A 15,222-nucleotide genomic window follows, 5' to 3' on the forward strand; every position below is an offset into this window, starting at 1 on the left:
GTAAAGCGAGAGCTTTGGGAACGCAGGGAAAATGGGTGTGGTGCCACCTGCAGCAGACTTAATGTGCCTGTCGGGGCAGGGCCATTCTAGCAGACACGAGATAAGGGAGGGACAGGGATCGCTACGCGTTTGTCCCTGTCACCTGCAGCGGCGTAACGCGCCTCCGCCAATGGGACACCTTCAAACCGCCGCCCCGTGAGCTCGCCGGTCCGCGGTGCGGGCGGGACCCTGTGGGGACATCGGCTGTGCCCGGCGGCAGCGTCCCCGGGGCTGTGAGGTGTCCTCACAGCTGGTTCCCGGGAATGGGAGGTGGGCAGGCTGGGGACCAAGGGACGTCACTCTGCTGTCATCTTGTTTGGGCGGCCGTCTTAATAATGGAGACGTTTTATTTCCCTGTGGCCCGGGACACCTACAAAGCTGGTGGTTTCTGCGGCTGTAAAAATCACACACTTTGAAAACAGAGATGCAGCTGGCCACGTTCTCTGAGCGAAGCCCGGCGGTCACCGGGTTGGGGAGTCCGGCCGCGGTCTCCCCGGTGGCCGCCGGGAGCAGGAGGCAGGTGTGGGGCGGCGCGCAGCGCGGGCCGAGCCGGGGCGTGGGGAGTAGGCCCCACTGCCCCCCGGCACTGACCGTGGATGCTTGGCAGCTCACACCAGGGCCTGCACGGCTGGTCGGCGGCTTCATTGTTTTCCAGTGCCGTCTTCCCACACAGGTGAAATTCACTCCCTAAAAGCAAATAATGTAAAAAAAAAAAACAAAAAAAACCTTTGTCGCAAAAACACACAGACACATGTGTTTGCCAAACGCCTCCCAGTGCCCGCCCTTTGCGGTGGGGAATCTGGGGGTCTTGTCACCTTTGCTTCGTCAGAATCAGCTCCTCGTCCCTGTCCTGGGCCCCGAGAGGGCAGCTGGCCCCCGGGCCCTCTGGCCAGACCTGCCCCCACCCTGGCCCAGCCTGACCTGGGACAACCGAACAGGGAGGCCAGAGGCCGAGCTCGGGCGTCCCGTGGAGCGGAGGGCGGGGCCCGGAGGCCCCCCATGGGCCCCCGCAGCCAGCGTGCCCAGGGGGCCTGTGATGGCACCGGCAGCCACGGGAAACCGCAGTCCCCGAGGGGCCCGCCGCCTCCCCGCGTGGACGCAGGCTTCCTCCCGAGGCCGAGTCCGGAACCTGCGGCCGGGGCCGGGAAGGCGCCAGGACTGTGGGCGGGCCGGCTGCTCGTCGCCCTCTCTCCCTGAGGGGCGCAGACCCGTTTGGAGGGCGCAGGGGGCCCGGGCATGGGGCGGCAGCGCGGGCCGGGGACCGCCTGAGCCAAGGCCGCCCCCATCTCACGTGCTCCCCGAAAGGCTGCCAGTGCCTCCGAAGGGGCCCCCAGGACGCCCATGTGGGGACACGCCGGGCCCGGCCCCGGCCCCGGAGGCCTCCGAGCCTGGGGAGCGGTGACGGCACGTTCGCGCGTGGCTCCCCTGAGGCTGCGGTCACAGCACCGGGGGTCTGACCCCCACCCTGGGGCGGGCACAGGCCCGTCGGGGAGCAGGGAGCCCCGGGACCTCCCTGTGCCCCAGGCGCCGCTTGCGTGGGGCGTGGATGGAAGCGCAGCGCTTTGCCAGCCCCTGGGGTCGCCCCGACAGGCTGGGCGCGGGGCATCGAGCCGCCTCGTTGGGGTGGAGGTGCCTGAGCCAGGGGTCAGAAACTAGGGGACAGCTGTCCCTGCTCGCAGGGCTTGGTGGCTGTGGCATGGCGGGCGCCGCGCGGCCTGTCCTGCCCTGTCTGCAGTGTGGCCGCCCCAGACAGCGGGCTGGTGGGGGTGGTTCTTAGGGGGAAGCAGCCATGGTCTCCAAGGTCGCCCCAAAACCCTCGACTGCCTTTAACGGGTGGGGTGAGCACACAGGCAGCTGGCCCATCCGTGCGCTCCATGCCGGGGCCTCTGGCTTCCTCGGTGCCTGATGGTGCTGGGGACTCGGGGTGGCCGGCCTGCCGGGCAGAGGCTGCAGGCCTGGGACCCCTGAAGCACCGGAGACTTCGGGAGCTGAGCCCGAGGCCTGTGTGGGGCTGGGGGCAGGGTGCCAACCGCAGGGTGGCAGGGTCGCCTGGGCTCCTTCAGTCTTCCCGGGTCCCCTCAGCCAGCAGGACGCAGCCGCTGCCCTGAGGGGTGGAGCGCAGGTGCCCTGTGGGGCCCCATGAGCCTTGGGGCGGGCGCCGTGCGGGGCATCCGTGCGGGGCATCCGTGCGGGGCATCCGTGCGGGGCGGGCTCAGTGCAGGAAGAGGCTGACCGGCCTGGGGGAACGGCTGGGGAGGCGGGAAGCGGGAGGCATCCCCGGGGCGGGCCGCGCCCCACTGCCTGGGCAGGGAGAGGTGGGCCAGGGCGCCGCTGCGGGGTCTGGGGCGGTGGCATGCGGGACCGAGCGTGGTGAGTGCGCAGGGTCCCGGGGTAGGCCTGGGCGGGGCCCTCCTCCAGCCTCCCCACCGCCCCGCCCCGCCGCGCTCCGGACCCGTGCCGCCGCCTCCCTCCAGGGCGTCCGTCCTCCGCGGATTGTTCACCGCCCTCGGGTCCCCCTGGGCAGCAGGTCACCCCTTCCCGCGGCCCCCAGCACCGATGCGGGCGGGCTGGGAGGCCACCTGGAGCAGGGGGCAGATTGTCAGAGTCTGCCCTGCACAGCCGGGTCCTCAGGCAGGGCCAAGGTGGGGGGGGGGCCGTGGGGAGAGGGGGCGCGGCCGAGCACAGGGCTCCCACAGCCAAAAAGGAGGTGGGCAGGGAGAGGCGGTGGGGTCCTGAGCCGACAGGGCCTGGACCTGCGCCCCCGCCGCCCCCCGCCCCCGCCGCCTCCCTTCCCACTGCCCCTCTGCGGTGCCCCGGGGCGCCCGTCCCCTGCCGGGCTCTCTGCTGGGGGGCAGCTGGCGCTCTGCGGGGCGGCAGCTAGTGTGCGGGGAGGGCCCAGCTGTGCCCAGCACATGTCGTCGGGAGGCCCGGGGGCCCTCACCACGGGCGCGCGGCTGGGAGCAGCTGGCCGCAGGCGGTCCCCGAACAAAGGGCGCTTTCAGCCGCCCGCGCGCCTGCTTCGCGCTGTCCGGCCAGCTGACCCCCCGGGAATGCCGGGCCCACTGCCTCTGTGGCCCAGCGGGCCCCGCGTGGAGGAGAACAGCTGGCCCCGGACGGAGCCTGCCGGCCGGGCTCTGCGCGGTGGGGACCACGGTCACCGAGGGGACGCCTCCTGGCCCAGGACTGGGCTGCGGGAGGGGCCACGGCCCTGCCCCTGGTGCTGACGGGGGTCCGGCGGCCACCTCCACACTTCCCTGGGTGTCCGCGCCCGCTCTTCCCCTTGCTCAGGGAGCTTTCGAGGGGACGGGGGTCCCCTTAAGGACCCCCAGTCCCTAGCCCTGCCACATCTGGCATCCACAGGGCCTCAGGGAGGCCACAGTGACTCCCGTCCTTGACCCCCATTCCTGCTCCCAGTCGGCCCTGACCCTTGCGCCTGCTGCTCCCTCCACCCCGCCGCCCGCCGCCCTCCGCCCTCCGCCCTGAACCCCTGCGATCCTCCTCCCCCTGCCTGCACACCGAGCCTCCCTCCTGCAGACAGCGGGGCGGCCGCCGCGGTGGGAATCAGCTGCCCGCCCTGTGCTGCAAGGCAGAGATTCCAAAAGCCAAAAAACAGCTCTTTCATCTGAAAGGTCACGGCGTGACCGCAGCCGTGCTGAGCGGGTTTGTGCCTCCAGCCCTCTTGCTATCTGTCCCTCGTGAGCAGTTCTCGGCATTGATGTTCCCGGGGCCTCCAGGTCCCATGGTGCCCGCAGCCCCTGCCTCCAGTGCGGCGGGCCCCAGGCCGTCCCCCCGCATGAGGGCCCAGCTGATAAGGACGAAGCGGCAGATAAGGCGGCTCCTGACCTTCATCCCCCTCCCGGTGGCCCTTCCAGCTCGGCCGAGTTTCGAAATGCCTGAGTCACGGCCAACCTTTCCCCTCGGTGTGCCTGCTTGGAGAACATGCCCCCAGATAAGCGCTGGCTTTTTAAAATCTGTGTCTCGGTTCCTGGGATTTCCAGGTTGCTCTTGCGCTCCGTGCCCCCCAAGAACGGAGCAGGCCGGGGCCCGTGTGCCTGCGTGGCCGAGCTCCTGGTTTGGGACTGGCGTCCCTTCCGGTCGAGTTGTTGGAGGGTCTTGGTTGTGTGTCTGCTGAACAGCAGGACTCTGTCATGGGGAGCAAAGTCCCCAGGGTGGCTGACGGTGTGTGCCTTTTGGGGGGGGCACCATGGGGCCCCTCAGCCCCATCCCCGCCACCCCAGCCTGACCCCCTGTCCTCCAGTTCCCTTGTCACCACGGCGTGGCACTCTGCGGTCATTGCCTGAGCAGTTCATGCTGAGCTGACGATCTGCTGGAAGGTGGCTGCAAAGGGGGGTCTCCTGGCCACAGGTGGCCGGGAAGAGACTCGGGGACAGCTCGCTGCCCTGCGGGGCTGGCCTGGAAGGTCCAGTGCACACGTCTGCCCAGAGAGGGGCCAGGCCCCATGGTTGTAGGAAGTCACACATGACAGAAAATTCACCTCCTGGCCACGGTAAAGTGCGTGATTCCACGGCGTTCACTGTGGTACCTGCGGTGCGACCACCACCTCCATCTCGTGCCGGGACTTTTTATCATCCCAGAAAAAGAAAGGCCATCCCTGTGGGCAGCCACTCCCTGCTCCTCCCTCCCCAGCGCCTGGTATCCACTCACCTGCTTTTGTTTTTCAAATTAAAATTGTGGTAAAGTATGCAACACATAGGCTTTCCCGCCTTAACCGTTTCTAAGGGCCCAGCTCCGCAGCACCGGGCGCGCTCACACTTGTGCAGCCGTCACCCCGTTGTCTCCAGAACCTTCCGTGTCCTCCAACTGACGCTCTGCCCCCATGCAACGCTCACTCCCCGCCGCCCGCCCCTCCGGCCCCTGGCGCGACCGTCTGCCTCCGGACTCGGAGCTCGGCCTCTTTAGGGTCCACACACAAGTGGGCTCCCGGGACTTGTCTCTGTGTGTCCGGCTCCTTTCATGCAGCACAACGTCCTCAAGGCTCGCCTATGGGGATTGCCCGCACGTCCCTCCTTTGAAGGCCCAGAGACATTCCGCCGCACGGATGGGCCCCGTTCCGTGCGTCCAGGCTCTGCCCGTGGCTCTCGGGCCGCCGCCGCCGCGTGGCCGCTGTGGACTTGGGCGCGCACACCTCCCTGAGGCCTGCTTTCCCTTCTCCTGAGTCTGGGCCCAGAAGCGGACTGCTGGTCACATGGTGACGTTTCAGGCCCCTGCACCCTGTCCCTACAGCGGCTGCGCGCAGGCCCCTGTCCCCACGTCCTCACCAGCACTTGGTTTTGTCTGTCGTTGTCTTCCGGGGAGAGCCATCGTAGCGGGTGTGAGGCGGCATCTCGCTGTGATTTCGACGTCCAACGCCCCCTCGCGCTCGCTGACCCTTTGTATGTCCTCTTGGAAGAAATGCCTATTCCAGTTCTTCGCCCGTTTTTTGATTGGGTGTGTGTTGGGAGCTTGGTCTGTGATAATAGTTCTAAAGTATACAAATGCTGCTGCTGAGAGTGACCTCAACGTCCACCCCTGGGGAGGCAGGGCAGGGTGCCGGTGGGCGGCTCGGACCCCACGTCCCTGTGTCTGAGGGACCGGCTGGCCTCCGGCGGGCGGCGAGTATTTGGGGCTGGACCCCAGTCTCGGCGCCCTGACCGCTTGGAGGCCCTGGCCCAGAAGCCAGCCGCAGCCAGGCAGCCACGTCTTGCTTTGAGGGACAGTGGCCGGGTGGGGCGGTCCTTTGTCTCATGCCTGACACACGCTCTAGTCCTCATATCTGTGGGGTAGAGTTCAAGGCCGTCTCTGTCCCTGGCCCGGTGCCCACCAGGGCTCACTCGGAGGGGCCTCCGGCTTGGCTCCGTTGTCAGCGGGAGAGCCAAGGAGGGTCCCCATTCCCCACAAGTGTGGTAGGCGGGGTTCCCTGGGGCCACGGGGGTGCCTGAGCTGGACCGAGAGGGCTGAGGACCTGGAGGGGGCATGGCAGGGTACACGGCGCCTTGGGCCCGTCGGGAGCCGTTGGGGTGGGCGCGTGGGCGCGTGGCTGGGCCGCAGGGCTGGCCACAGCAGTGGCTCCAGGGCGGCCGGGGACAGCCATTGGCAGCCCCTGGTGGGCTCGCTTCCTCTTAGTTCCCCTTCGGGGCTCGCTTGGGGGCCTGTCCCCACCAGGGCCAGGAGCCCCAGGGCACGGGGGGCTAAGAGGGGTCACCCTTTGGGGGCTGGACCCCTGAGGTGTGAGGTTGGCCTCCTGAGACCCAGCGCTGAGAAAGCGTGGCCCGGCCATCGCAGGAGCCTGCTTTGGACCGGGGTGGTTGTGTCCTGAAGGAGGGGTGGCACCATGAGATGGCTCGGGGGGCCCGCCCTCTGGCAGGCCCTGTCCCTGCCCTCCCCGAGCCGCCGCCAGGGACAGCCAAGCCCGGGCCAGGCCCCGGCCACGGCGCCCGGGCCAGTGGGCAGCTGGATCCCAGAGGCGGTGACGTGCCGGACGGGCCAGGATGTCCGCCCCGGGGTCCCATCGAGGGCGCCTCGTGGGGAGGTCCGGCCGTGCCCTTGGTCCCAAGTGCCACCCGGCTCAGCACCTGAGGCGGGTGGCGGTCACTTTGTGAGCGAGCTCGGCCCCTCCTGCCCCTCCACAGCGTGGTGCCGGCCGCCACGTCGACGGGCCGCCCGCCGGCCTGCCCTGCATTCCAGACTCACACAGGATTTGGGGATTAGCGTTGTTTAAAACTGTTCCTGCACCTCGGCCTCCAGAGGGGACCCTGCCTCTCGGAGGGCCGGCCCCCAGGCAGGGGCGGCTGCGCCCCATGGGCTCCCGCAGGGCCCCGCGGGCTGTAGCAGCAGGGCCGGGTGTGCGTTTGCTTGGAGGTCTGTTCTGAGATGCTTGCAGCACTTCCGGTCTGCTTAGGACGCGGCTGGGGGAGGTGTTTAGTGATTTTTTAAATACACATCAGAGTAAGGAAAGAGCCTCTAGGGGCGGACCCACCTGATGGCAAGGGGGGGGTCCCCTCGGGGGGCTCCCCATTCCTGGCCGGGGAAACGAATGGGCAAGACAGAGTCCCTGCAACCAGGCAGCCCCCACCCGGCCAGGGCCCCGCCCCCGGGGCTGACGGCGGAGGGACAGCACCCCCGCCCCAGGAGGCCGGAGCCCAGCCTGCGTGCTGCGCCGCCGTCTCCTCCGTGCCCCCACCCACGCCCCACCCTGGCCCCCACCCACGCCCCTGAAGGGCTCAATGTTACCAACCGAGAGCCTTTTTGCAAAAGGAAAGCAGTTGGCGTTCCCACGCGGCCCCATCGTTCCTGAGCGCACACGGCCGGGGCGGGGACACATGTGTTGTTCCGTCCTGATCGGTGGCACGTGAGAGCCAGCTGCCAGCGCCCCGCACCCCCTGTGCTTGGCTCCCCAGCGGGGAGGGCGGATGTCGGGCGCGGGGGCAGGGCCTGCCACGGGCACCCAGGGGGGCCAGGAGCCCGGCCAGGGCCAGGCTCCTGGGGAGGACGGGGCGGGGAGCCAGCTGCGGGCGCTCTGGTCAGCCCCTCGCGCTCAGCAGAACGTCCGCAAGCCCGGCCGCGGAGCCCGTGTCAGGACGTCCTTCCTGTCTAAGGCCGAGTGCTGTTCCATTGTGTGGGTGCACCGCGTTTTGTTCTGGCTGTTTCGTGTCCCTGGAGGTGCCGTCTGAACCGAAGATGGCTCTTTCTGTTCCTGCACAACACGTCCTCAGGACTTGGGGAAGGGATCGCATTGAATCTGTTGTTCCCGTTGAGTCGTTTTGACACCTTGACCAGCAGCCCCCGCCCGCCCCCTCAGCCTGCGTCCCGGTCCGCGCCTGCGGGCTGTGTTTCCAGTTACTGATGTCGTCTTTCATATCTGTCAGCTGCATTTTTCAGTTTGCACTGGACCGATCTTTCACCTCCTTAGTTAATTTATAAGTATTCTTTTTGACGCTGGTGTAAACAGAAGTGTTTTTGTAACTTCCTTTTCAGATTGTCCATTGTGTGTAGAAACAATGCAACTGATACAAAAATGTAACCGATTTTTATGTGTTGACTTTGTACCCTCCTTTGCTGAATTCGTTTATTGGGCCTAAGCATTTTCTGTGGTACCGTTGGGGCGCTCTGCGTGTAAGACCGCACCACCTGCTAGCAGAGAGGGTTTTAGTCTTGGTTTCCGGCGCGGGTGCCTCTCCCTCCGTCCCCGGCCCCTGCTGTGGCCGAGCCGCCCAGGACTGGACTGAGCGGACGTGCCCGGAGCGGTGTTCCTGCCTCGCTCCCTGTCTGGGGGGCGGGGGGAATGTTCGTCTTTCGCCACTGACCTCATGTTTCATGCGGGGTGTTTTTTTTTTTTCCAATATGACTTTTTATTACAAAGAGGTCATTGCCTTCTCTTCTTATTTTGTTGAGTGTTTTTTGTCATGAAAGGGTGTTGAATTTTGTCAAGTGCTGTTTCTGAGTCAGTGGAGATCATGTGGTTTTTTTCCTTCATTCCGTGAAAATGACGTATTGTATTGATTGATATTCATGTGCTGAACTGTCCTTGCATTCCAAGAATGAATCCCACGTGGTCATTGTGTATGATCTATTCAATATGCTGCAGAATTCCGTTTGCTAGGATCTTATGGAGGATTTTTGCACCGACATTCATAACGTGTGCTGGCCTGCGTTCCCTTCTTCCTTGGCTTTGTCTGGCTTTGAGATCGGGTGAATGCCGGGCTGAGAGCGAGGGGCAGGGAGACTTCACTCCGCTGAAGCGACTGGGAGAAGTTTGGGAAGGACTGGTGTTCTTTAAATGCTTGGTGGAATCCACCCGTGAAGCCTTCCGCTCCAGTGCTTCCCTCTATTCAGAAGGTTTTGATGTTGTTGTTGTTTTAAGTGTTTAAATGTGATTATTTTTAGAGGAGGGGAAGGGAGAGAGAGATACTGACGTGAGAGAGCAGCCTCGAGCAGTCGCCTCCTGCACACACCCTGCCAGGGAGGGAGCCTGCAACCCTAACCCTGTGCCCGGACCGGGAATCGAACTGGCGACCCTTTGCGTTACAGGACGATGCTCAGCCCGCTGGGCCCCACCCGGCCAGGGCTGCTGGGAGGCTTTTGGTTGCGGACTCAGTCTCCTTACTAGTTACAGGTCTCTGCAGTCTTCCCCCGCCTTCGTGACAGCCTTGGTGGGTTTTGTGTTTCCGGAGACTCGTCCACGTCCCCCAGGCCGTGCGGCTGCCGGCAGACGGCGGCACCTCCCCTCCAGTTTGACTTGTGCCCCCGCTGCCTTCGTGGCCCACCCGCCCGCCCTCCCTGCCCCCCTCCGTCCTGTCGTCCTGTCCACTGCGCCCCCGCCCGCCGGGCCGCGATGTGAGCCCCGGCCTCCCGGCCTCCCGGCCTCCCCCTCCCGAGGGCCCCCGGCCTGCAGATGGCGTGTGGAACAGCCTTCTGGGCCAGGTCCCCGCAGCGGCACGGTCCCAGCCGACCTGTGCCGGCCCTCCGTTCAGGACGGTGCCGGTGACACCCCGGAGCCCCCCGGCCCCTCCCTGCCAGGGCCCAACTCCCTGGGTGCTGTGTCCTGCTGGCCCGGTGCCTGCGTGAGGTGAAGGCGTGACAGTCCCCTGAGGGTGGCTACTCTCTAAATCCCACGCTGGGGTGCACGGCTTGAGCTTTGGGGCCCCCTGGAGTGTGCGGGCCCCAGGCCCTCCCGCTTCTCGGGCCAGGCAAGGGACCAGACCTGGAGCCGCTCCTGAGCCCCGGCCCGGGCGCGCCCTTGGGCTCGGAAGGCCCGGTCGGAGTGGCCGCGGGCCTGCCTGGCTGTCCACTGGCAGCGGAGCTGGGGTGGGGGGCGCCGCCCACCCGCCGCCGCGGACGCCGGCCACCACCGCGGGGCCCCTCTCTGCAGGGCCTCCCGGAGCAGGGTCTGCCCAGCCGCGGGCGAACATGCGCCCTCTGTCCCCACAGGAGATCGTCCTGGTGGTCTTCTTCGGCACGGAGTACGTGGTCCGCCTCTGGTCCGCGGGCTGCCGGAGCAAGTACGTGGGCGTCTGGGGGCGGCTGCGCTTCGCCCGGAAGCCCATCTCCATCATCGGTGAGTCACGTCGGTCCCCGCGGCAGCTTCGCCCGGCGTCCCCCGGCCGGGGCTGGGCCCCTTTGCCCCGGAAGGGCGGTTCTGGCGGGTTGGACCCCCATCGGGGGCCCTGCGGGGGCGTCCCCGAGGACCGGGGGCGCCCCAGGCCACTCCGCCTGGGACAGGGAGGACTCCGAGGCCAGCGCGGGGGGTGTGCCTCCCAGGTGCTCAAGCCCGGGGCCCCCAGACACTGCCCCCAGGACAGGGGTTTTGGTCACGCTGGGCACAGCAGGGGCGTCTGCCGCCCTCAGGGGCCTGCTGGCTGGGGTGGGGGGCGCACCGGTGTCTCTGCCGGCGCCTGAGATGGGCCGGGCCTGCCGTGCGAGGTTCCCCAGGTCCCTGTGTGGGGCTCCGCCCAAGCCAGCGGTCAGGCTGGTGACGCTGGCGACCCTCTGCCATCCCCAGACCTCATTGTGGTTGTGGCCTCCATGGTCGTCCTCTGCGTGGGCTCCAAAGGGCAGGTGTTCGCCACCTCGGCCATCAGGTACACCCGGCGGCAGGCTCCCCAGTGGGAGCGGGGGCCGGTGTCAGCGGTTGCGGGGAGACTCGGGGCCTGGGCTGAGTGCGGGTTCTGGACTCTGCACGGGATCCCTCTCGCTGCTTGGCTGTTTGGGGACCTCGGTCTGCTCATCTGTAAATGGGGGCAACCGGGCAGAGGGTGGCCTGGGCTGGCGGGGGGCGGGGGCGGGGGCGGACCATGGTGAGTGGGCTGCTGGCAGCCCGGCTCCAAGGGACACGCCCAGTGGGGACACAGGCTTCTCCTTCGCAGGGGCATCCGCTTCCTCCAGATCCTGCGGATGCTGCACGTCGACCGCCAGGGCGGCACGTGGAGGCTGCTGGGCTCCGTGGTCTTCATCCACCGCCAGGTGGGGTCCTGGTGGGGCGCGAGGCCCGGGACCCGGGGGGTACGGGGAGGGCAGGGTGCAGCGCGGGGTCCCAGCCGAGCCCCAGCCCCAGCCCCTGGCCGGCTGCCAGCCTGATGACATGCCCACACTCCTTCAAGCCGGGGACAAGGGACCCTCGGGCAAATGAAAAGACAGACACACAATCTGGGGAAAAAGGTCCAAGAGACCCCAAACCTGAAACAGGCTGAGAACAGCCCAGGGGAGGCGAGTGGCCTGCTCCCCTCAGCTCGGTTCCGCGGGAAGGGAGCCGGCGGTCACTGCAGCCCGTGCTGGCCCAGGCGTCTGCCCAGGCAGTGGCGGGGCCTCCCTGGCTCCGCGAGGATGAGACCCCAGGCGGCCACTCACAGGCGCTGTGAGAACTGGCTCACTGTGAAGCACGCCGTCTGCGTGTGAGACGTGGCAGGGTTTCCGCAGAGCCGCCGGGGGGCTGCGGGCCTGGCCGCCCGTGTCTGTGCAGCCTGCTCCCCGGCACACAGACGCTCCCGCTGACGGCGACTCCACCCCCAGGAGCTGATCACCACCTTGTACATCGGCTTCCTGGGCCTCATCTTCTCCTCCTACTTCGTGTACCTGGCCGAGAAGGACGCCGTGAACGAATCAGGCCACGTCGAGTTTGGCAGCTACGCTGATGCCCTCTGGTGGGGCGTGGTAAGTCGGGATCTTGGGGAGGAGCTGTCCTGTGTGGGGGCCGCGCAGACACTGGACCCTGGGGGCTTTGGGGCTCTGGTTTCTGGAGACTTTAGGCCCTGTCGATGGGGGTTCTGAGCCCCAGTGCCGGAAACTCTCGTTGGGCAGAGCCGGGCATGGGAGGGACAGCTGGACACGCGCTGAGGGGAGGCGGGGTTGCGGGTGGGCGCCCCACCCCCACCCCCGCCCCCGCCCCCGCCCGCCTCCTGGGGCACAATGCTCGGGGCTATGCAAGGCCAGTGGCCCGGGAGGGTCTAGGACAGGCTGGTGCCCTTGCGAGCTGCCCGAGGCGAGTGTGGCCGCAGGGGAGCCCTTTGAGCTGGGAGTGGGGGATGGCTGATGTCCGGGCCGGCTCGGGCCAGGGAGCGCGGTGGCAGCCGACATGCGCGAGGCGAGCCCAGCCCAGGCCCAGGGGACGGCAGTGTCCAAGGGGCCCTGGCGGCCGTGTCTCCCCTCCCTCTTGCCGGTGCCCCCACCCCCCTCCAGGGGCAGGCCCATCCCGCTTGTCCCGCTGGGGGCGTGCCTCTGTGGCCGCAGGCAGGCACGTGCTCTGCTCCTTCGGTGTCCCCACCCTGCGAGGCCCGGCTCGCAGAGCGGTCTTCCACACGTGGCCTCATCAGGGTGTTTTCTGGGAGCTTCCGACGTGCCAGGCCACGCCGCGAAGGCAGGGACGTGCTGACCCGGCCCCCTCTGCTTTCCCGCCCCCCGGCCGTGCCTGCGCCCGCAGGCCCAGGTGGGGCAGCCCCAGCAGGTCTGGGGGACAGGGCTCAGTCCCCAGCGGAGAGCCTGCCCAGGGTGGGCAGAGGGGACACATCCTGGTGCTGAGCAGAGGACAGGCCGCGCAGGACAGGAGGGTCCTCGGGGGCCCAGAGTGCGGTGGCGCCGAGGCTGGAGCGCTGAGCGGCGCCCGGCCTGGGAGCTGCCCCCCGCCTCCCTGGCCACTCCTGGAGCCGCGGGTAGCGCGCCCCCCCCGCCCCCACCCCCGCCCCCGCCCCCGGCACAGCGGCGCGCCCACTCCCACACCTGTGCAAACATCCGCCCGCCAGCCAGGAAAACGGCCCCTTTGTGCCCGGCTTGGCACCGGTGCCCTGGCCCTCGCTGTCAGCTGCAGCCGCAGCCCCGGCCACCGTGGGCCCGGGCCTGGCCATTGTTCCCCCCGGGCCCCGGGCCGCCCTGGGCCCCCGACACCCGGGCCCGGGGGCAAACGGCTCCCATTCACAGCAGCCGCGGCCCCTGCAGCTGTCCGGGCGGCCCCCGGGGCTTGAGTTATGGGCTGTGTTCCTGGCGCGTCCCAGACAAACAGAGCCGCAGAAACCGAAGCCGGGCAGCCTGGCCGGGGCTTCCAGCCAGCGTGCATCTGCGGCTGAGCAGTTGCTTTCTATCGGCTTCCTGTGTCCGGGCTTCGGCCCCCCGCCCCCCGCCCCCCGCCCCCGGGGGCGCGAGCGCTGCCCCTGCCCTAATGGCCGGCGGTGCCGCAGGCCAGGCCACTTCTGATCCACACGCTGGCCGCCCTGCAGCCAGACCGGCCTCCTTGGGGGGCGCCCCGGCAGTGGGGCGGCCGGGCTGGGGGGAAGTGGCCCCCACCGTGCCTCCTTCGGAGAGCGCGGAGCTGCGTGTGCAGATGCCCGTGTGCCCAGCGGGCCACAGGTGCCGCGGGGTGGCGCAGCCGGCGTCTGCTGCGTGCGTGGAAGCACGGGCTGCTGGGCCTACAGGGCGGCTCCCCTGGGGGACAGGGGGACAGGGGCACGTCTGTCTCCACAGGCTGCCACCGCGGAGGCCCACAGGCTGGGGCCTGAAACAGCACGTGTCATCCTCTCTGCTCTGGGGACCGGAAGTCTGAGGGGGCGGTGTCCCCGGGCCGCACCCCCTGCGAAGGCCCTGAGGAGGCGGTGTCCTTTCAGCTTCTGGGGGCTCCAGGCATCCCTGAGCTTGTGGCCACAGCTCCCGTCCCTTCTAAGAACACTTGTCCTTGGGTTTAGGGCCAACCTGGGCGACCCAGGGTAACCTGAACTCGAGAGCTTTACCTTGATCCCCTTGACAAAGGCCTGTTTCCAAATAAGCTCCTGTTTTGAGGATTCAGGTGGACACACATCTCGAGGGGTGGGGTCCCTGTTCGGCTCAGGACAGCAGGTGTCCTGGTGGACCCCCAGAGAAGGCCCCTCCCCTCGCCGAGCCTCAGCTTCCTCGCTGTCGCCAAGGGGCCGGCCGGAGGGCTGAGGGTCTCCTCCCGCCCCGTTCCCATTCTGGAGGGGACACCCGCTTCTGGTGTGAGGGCTGCCTGCGCCCCAACGTGTGGCGCCCCACGCCCGGCTGCCGGGTGTTCGGCGAGGATTTGAGACTTTTTTCTTCGCCCTTGGAACAAAACGCATTTGTTTGTGTTAAAGTTTGAGGGGAGGGAAAGGCGGCCTTTGCAAACACAGGCCCCAGTGTCTGGTGCCCGGGGGTCTCTCCAATCAGAGGCCGCTGGGCTCTGTTTACCCCCGGATCTAAATTTAGAATTTAGAGTGAAAAAGCTGGCAGCCCGTCCCGCACCTCGGCCACCATTTCAGATAGCTCGACCCCTGCTCCCCCGCTCCTCTGCCGGCAGTGCCGCGTCCTGGCGGGGGGGCGTCGGGGGCTCTGGGGCCGGGTGGCACTTGGACGAGGACAGGGCCTCCTGGGCGCACACACGCAAGCCCTGTGGGCACCGCCCGTCGGACGGGCCCAGTTTCAGAACCCCACCTGACGCTGGGGAAACTGAGGCCCCGCGGTCCTGGAGCTGGCGGCCCTGCCTCCACCCGCTCGTCTGCCTGGAGCTCCGGGCAGGGCCCGGGAGGGGCGAGGCGGTGGCGAACTGGGGGGCTGCCGCTGCTGCCGAGTCCTGCTGCTGCCGACCCCCGCGTGCGAGGTGACCGCCGGGTCCTGGGAACCCAGCCAGAGCACCTCCCGAGGAAAGGCCTGCACGGTGGGGTTTTGCAGGATGAGTAAGAGTCCGTCTGCCACGCACGGGTGACACCTAGGGGGCACTCCTCACGGGGCCTGGGCAGGCCCCCGGGGGTGGTCACAGGGCTGACTTCCCTGGGGACAGGGAGCGGCTCTCAGCCTCAGCCCGAGGGGGAGGCGTGCCGTGAGGCCGGGCGCGCCGTGAGGCCGGGCGCGGTGTGCTGCCCTGGCGCTCAGGGGCGTGGGGTCCTGACCCCTCCCAACGTGGCGCCGCAGTGCTGGCCCCAGACACGGGCCCCTCCTCGCCAGCCTGGTGTCCCGGCCTGGCCACACTGGTGCCACTCCTGGCTGGCCCGGCCTCCAAGGCCTCCCGCACAGTGACCGCCCCACCCCTCGCCTCTGTTTCCTTTTTTGTAATGGTTGGTCAACAGAGGTGCCATGCAGGGGAACCCCTTCGCGTCCAGTTGGCAGTGTCCTGCCCCCAGCTCTCGGCCATCCCTCTCTTCCCAAACGACAGCCATGACATCTCCAGACGGGTCCGGCCTATGGTGGCAGCCGCAGACCTACTGCCCACCC

At 68.0% G+C, this 15,222-nt stretch overlaps 1 protein-coding gene across 2 annotated transcripts in view; it reads left to right on the forward strand.

Annotated features, from left to right (window-relative positions):
- The window catches only part of KCNQ1 (potassium voltage-gated channel subfamily Q member 1), a 245,779-nt gene that overhangs the window by 44,746 nt on the left and 185,811 nt on the right, over window positions 1-15,222 (forward strand). For both annotated transcript variants that reach the window (XM_054570737.1, XM_054570739.1), the window contains exons 3-6: window positions 9,967-10,093; window positions 10,538-10,616; window positions 10,902-10,998; window positions 11,545-11,685. In XM_054570737.1, coding sequence (XP_054426712.1) covers window positions 9,967-10,093; window positions 10,538-10,616; window positions 10,902-10,998; window positions 11,545-11,685 — 444 coding nt within the window. The remainder of the gene's footprint in view (window positions 1-9,966; window positions 10,094-10,537; window positions 10,617-10,901; window positions 10,999-11,544; window positions 11,686-15,222) is intronic.

The sequence above is a fragment of the Pteronotus mesoamericanus genome, unplaced genomic scaffold, assembly GCF_021234165.1.
Source record: "Pteronotus mesoamericanus isolate MK-2021 breed Mesoamerican mustached bat unplaced genomic scaffold, CSHL_Meso_final contig_214, whole genome shotgun sequence".
In the NCBI taxonomy this organism is placed as follows: domain Eukaryota; kingdom Metazoa; phylum Chordata; class Mammalia; order Chiroptera; family Mormoopidae; genus Pteronotus; species Pteronotus mesoamericanus.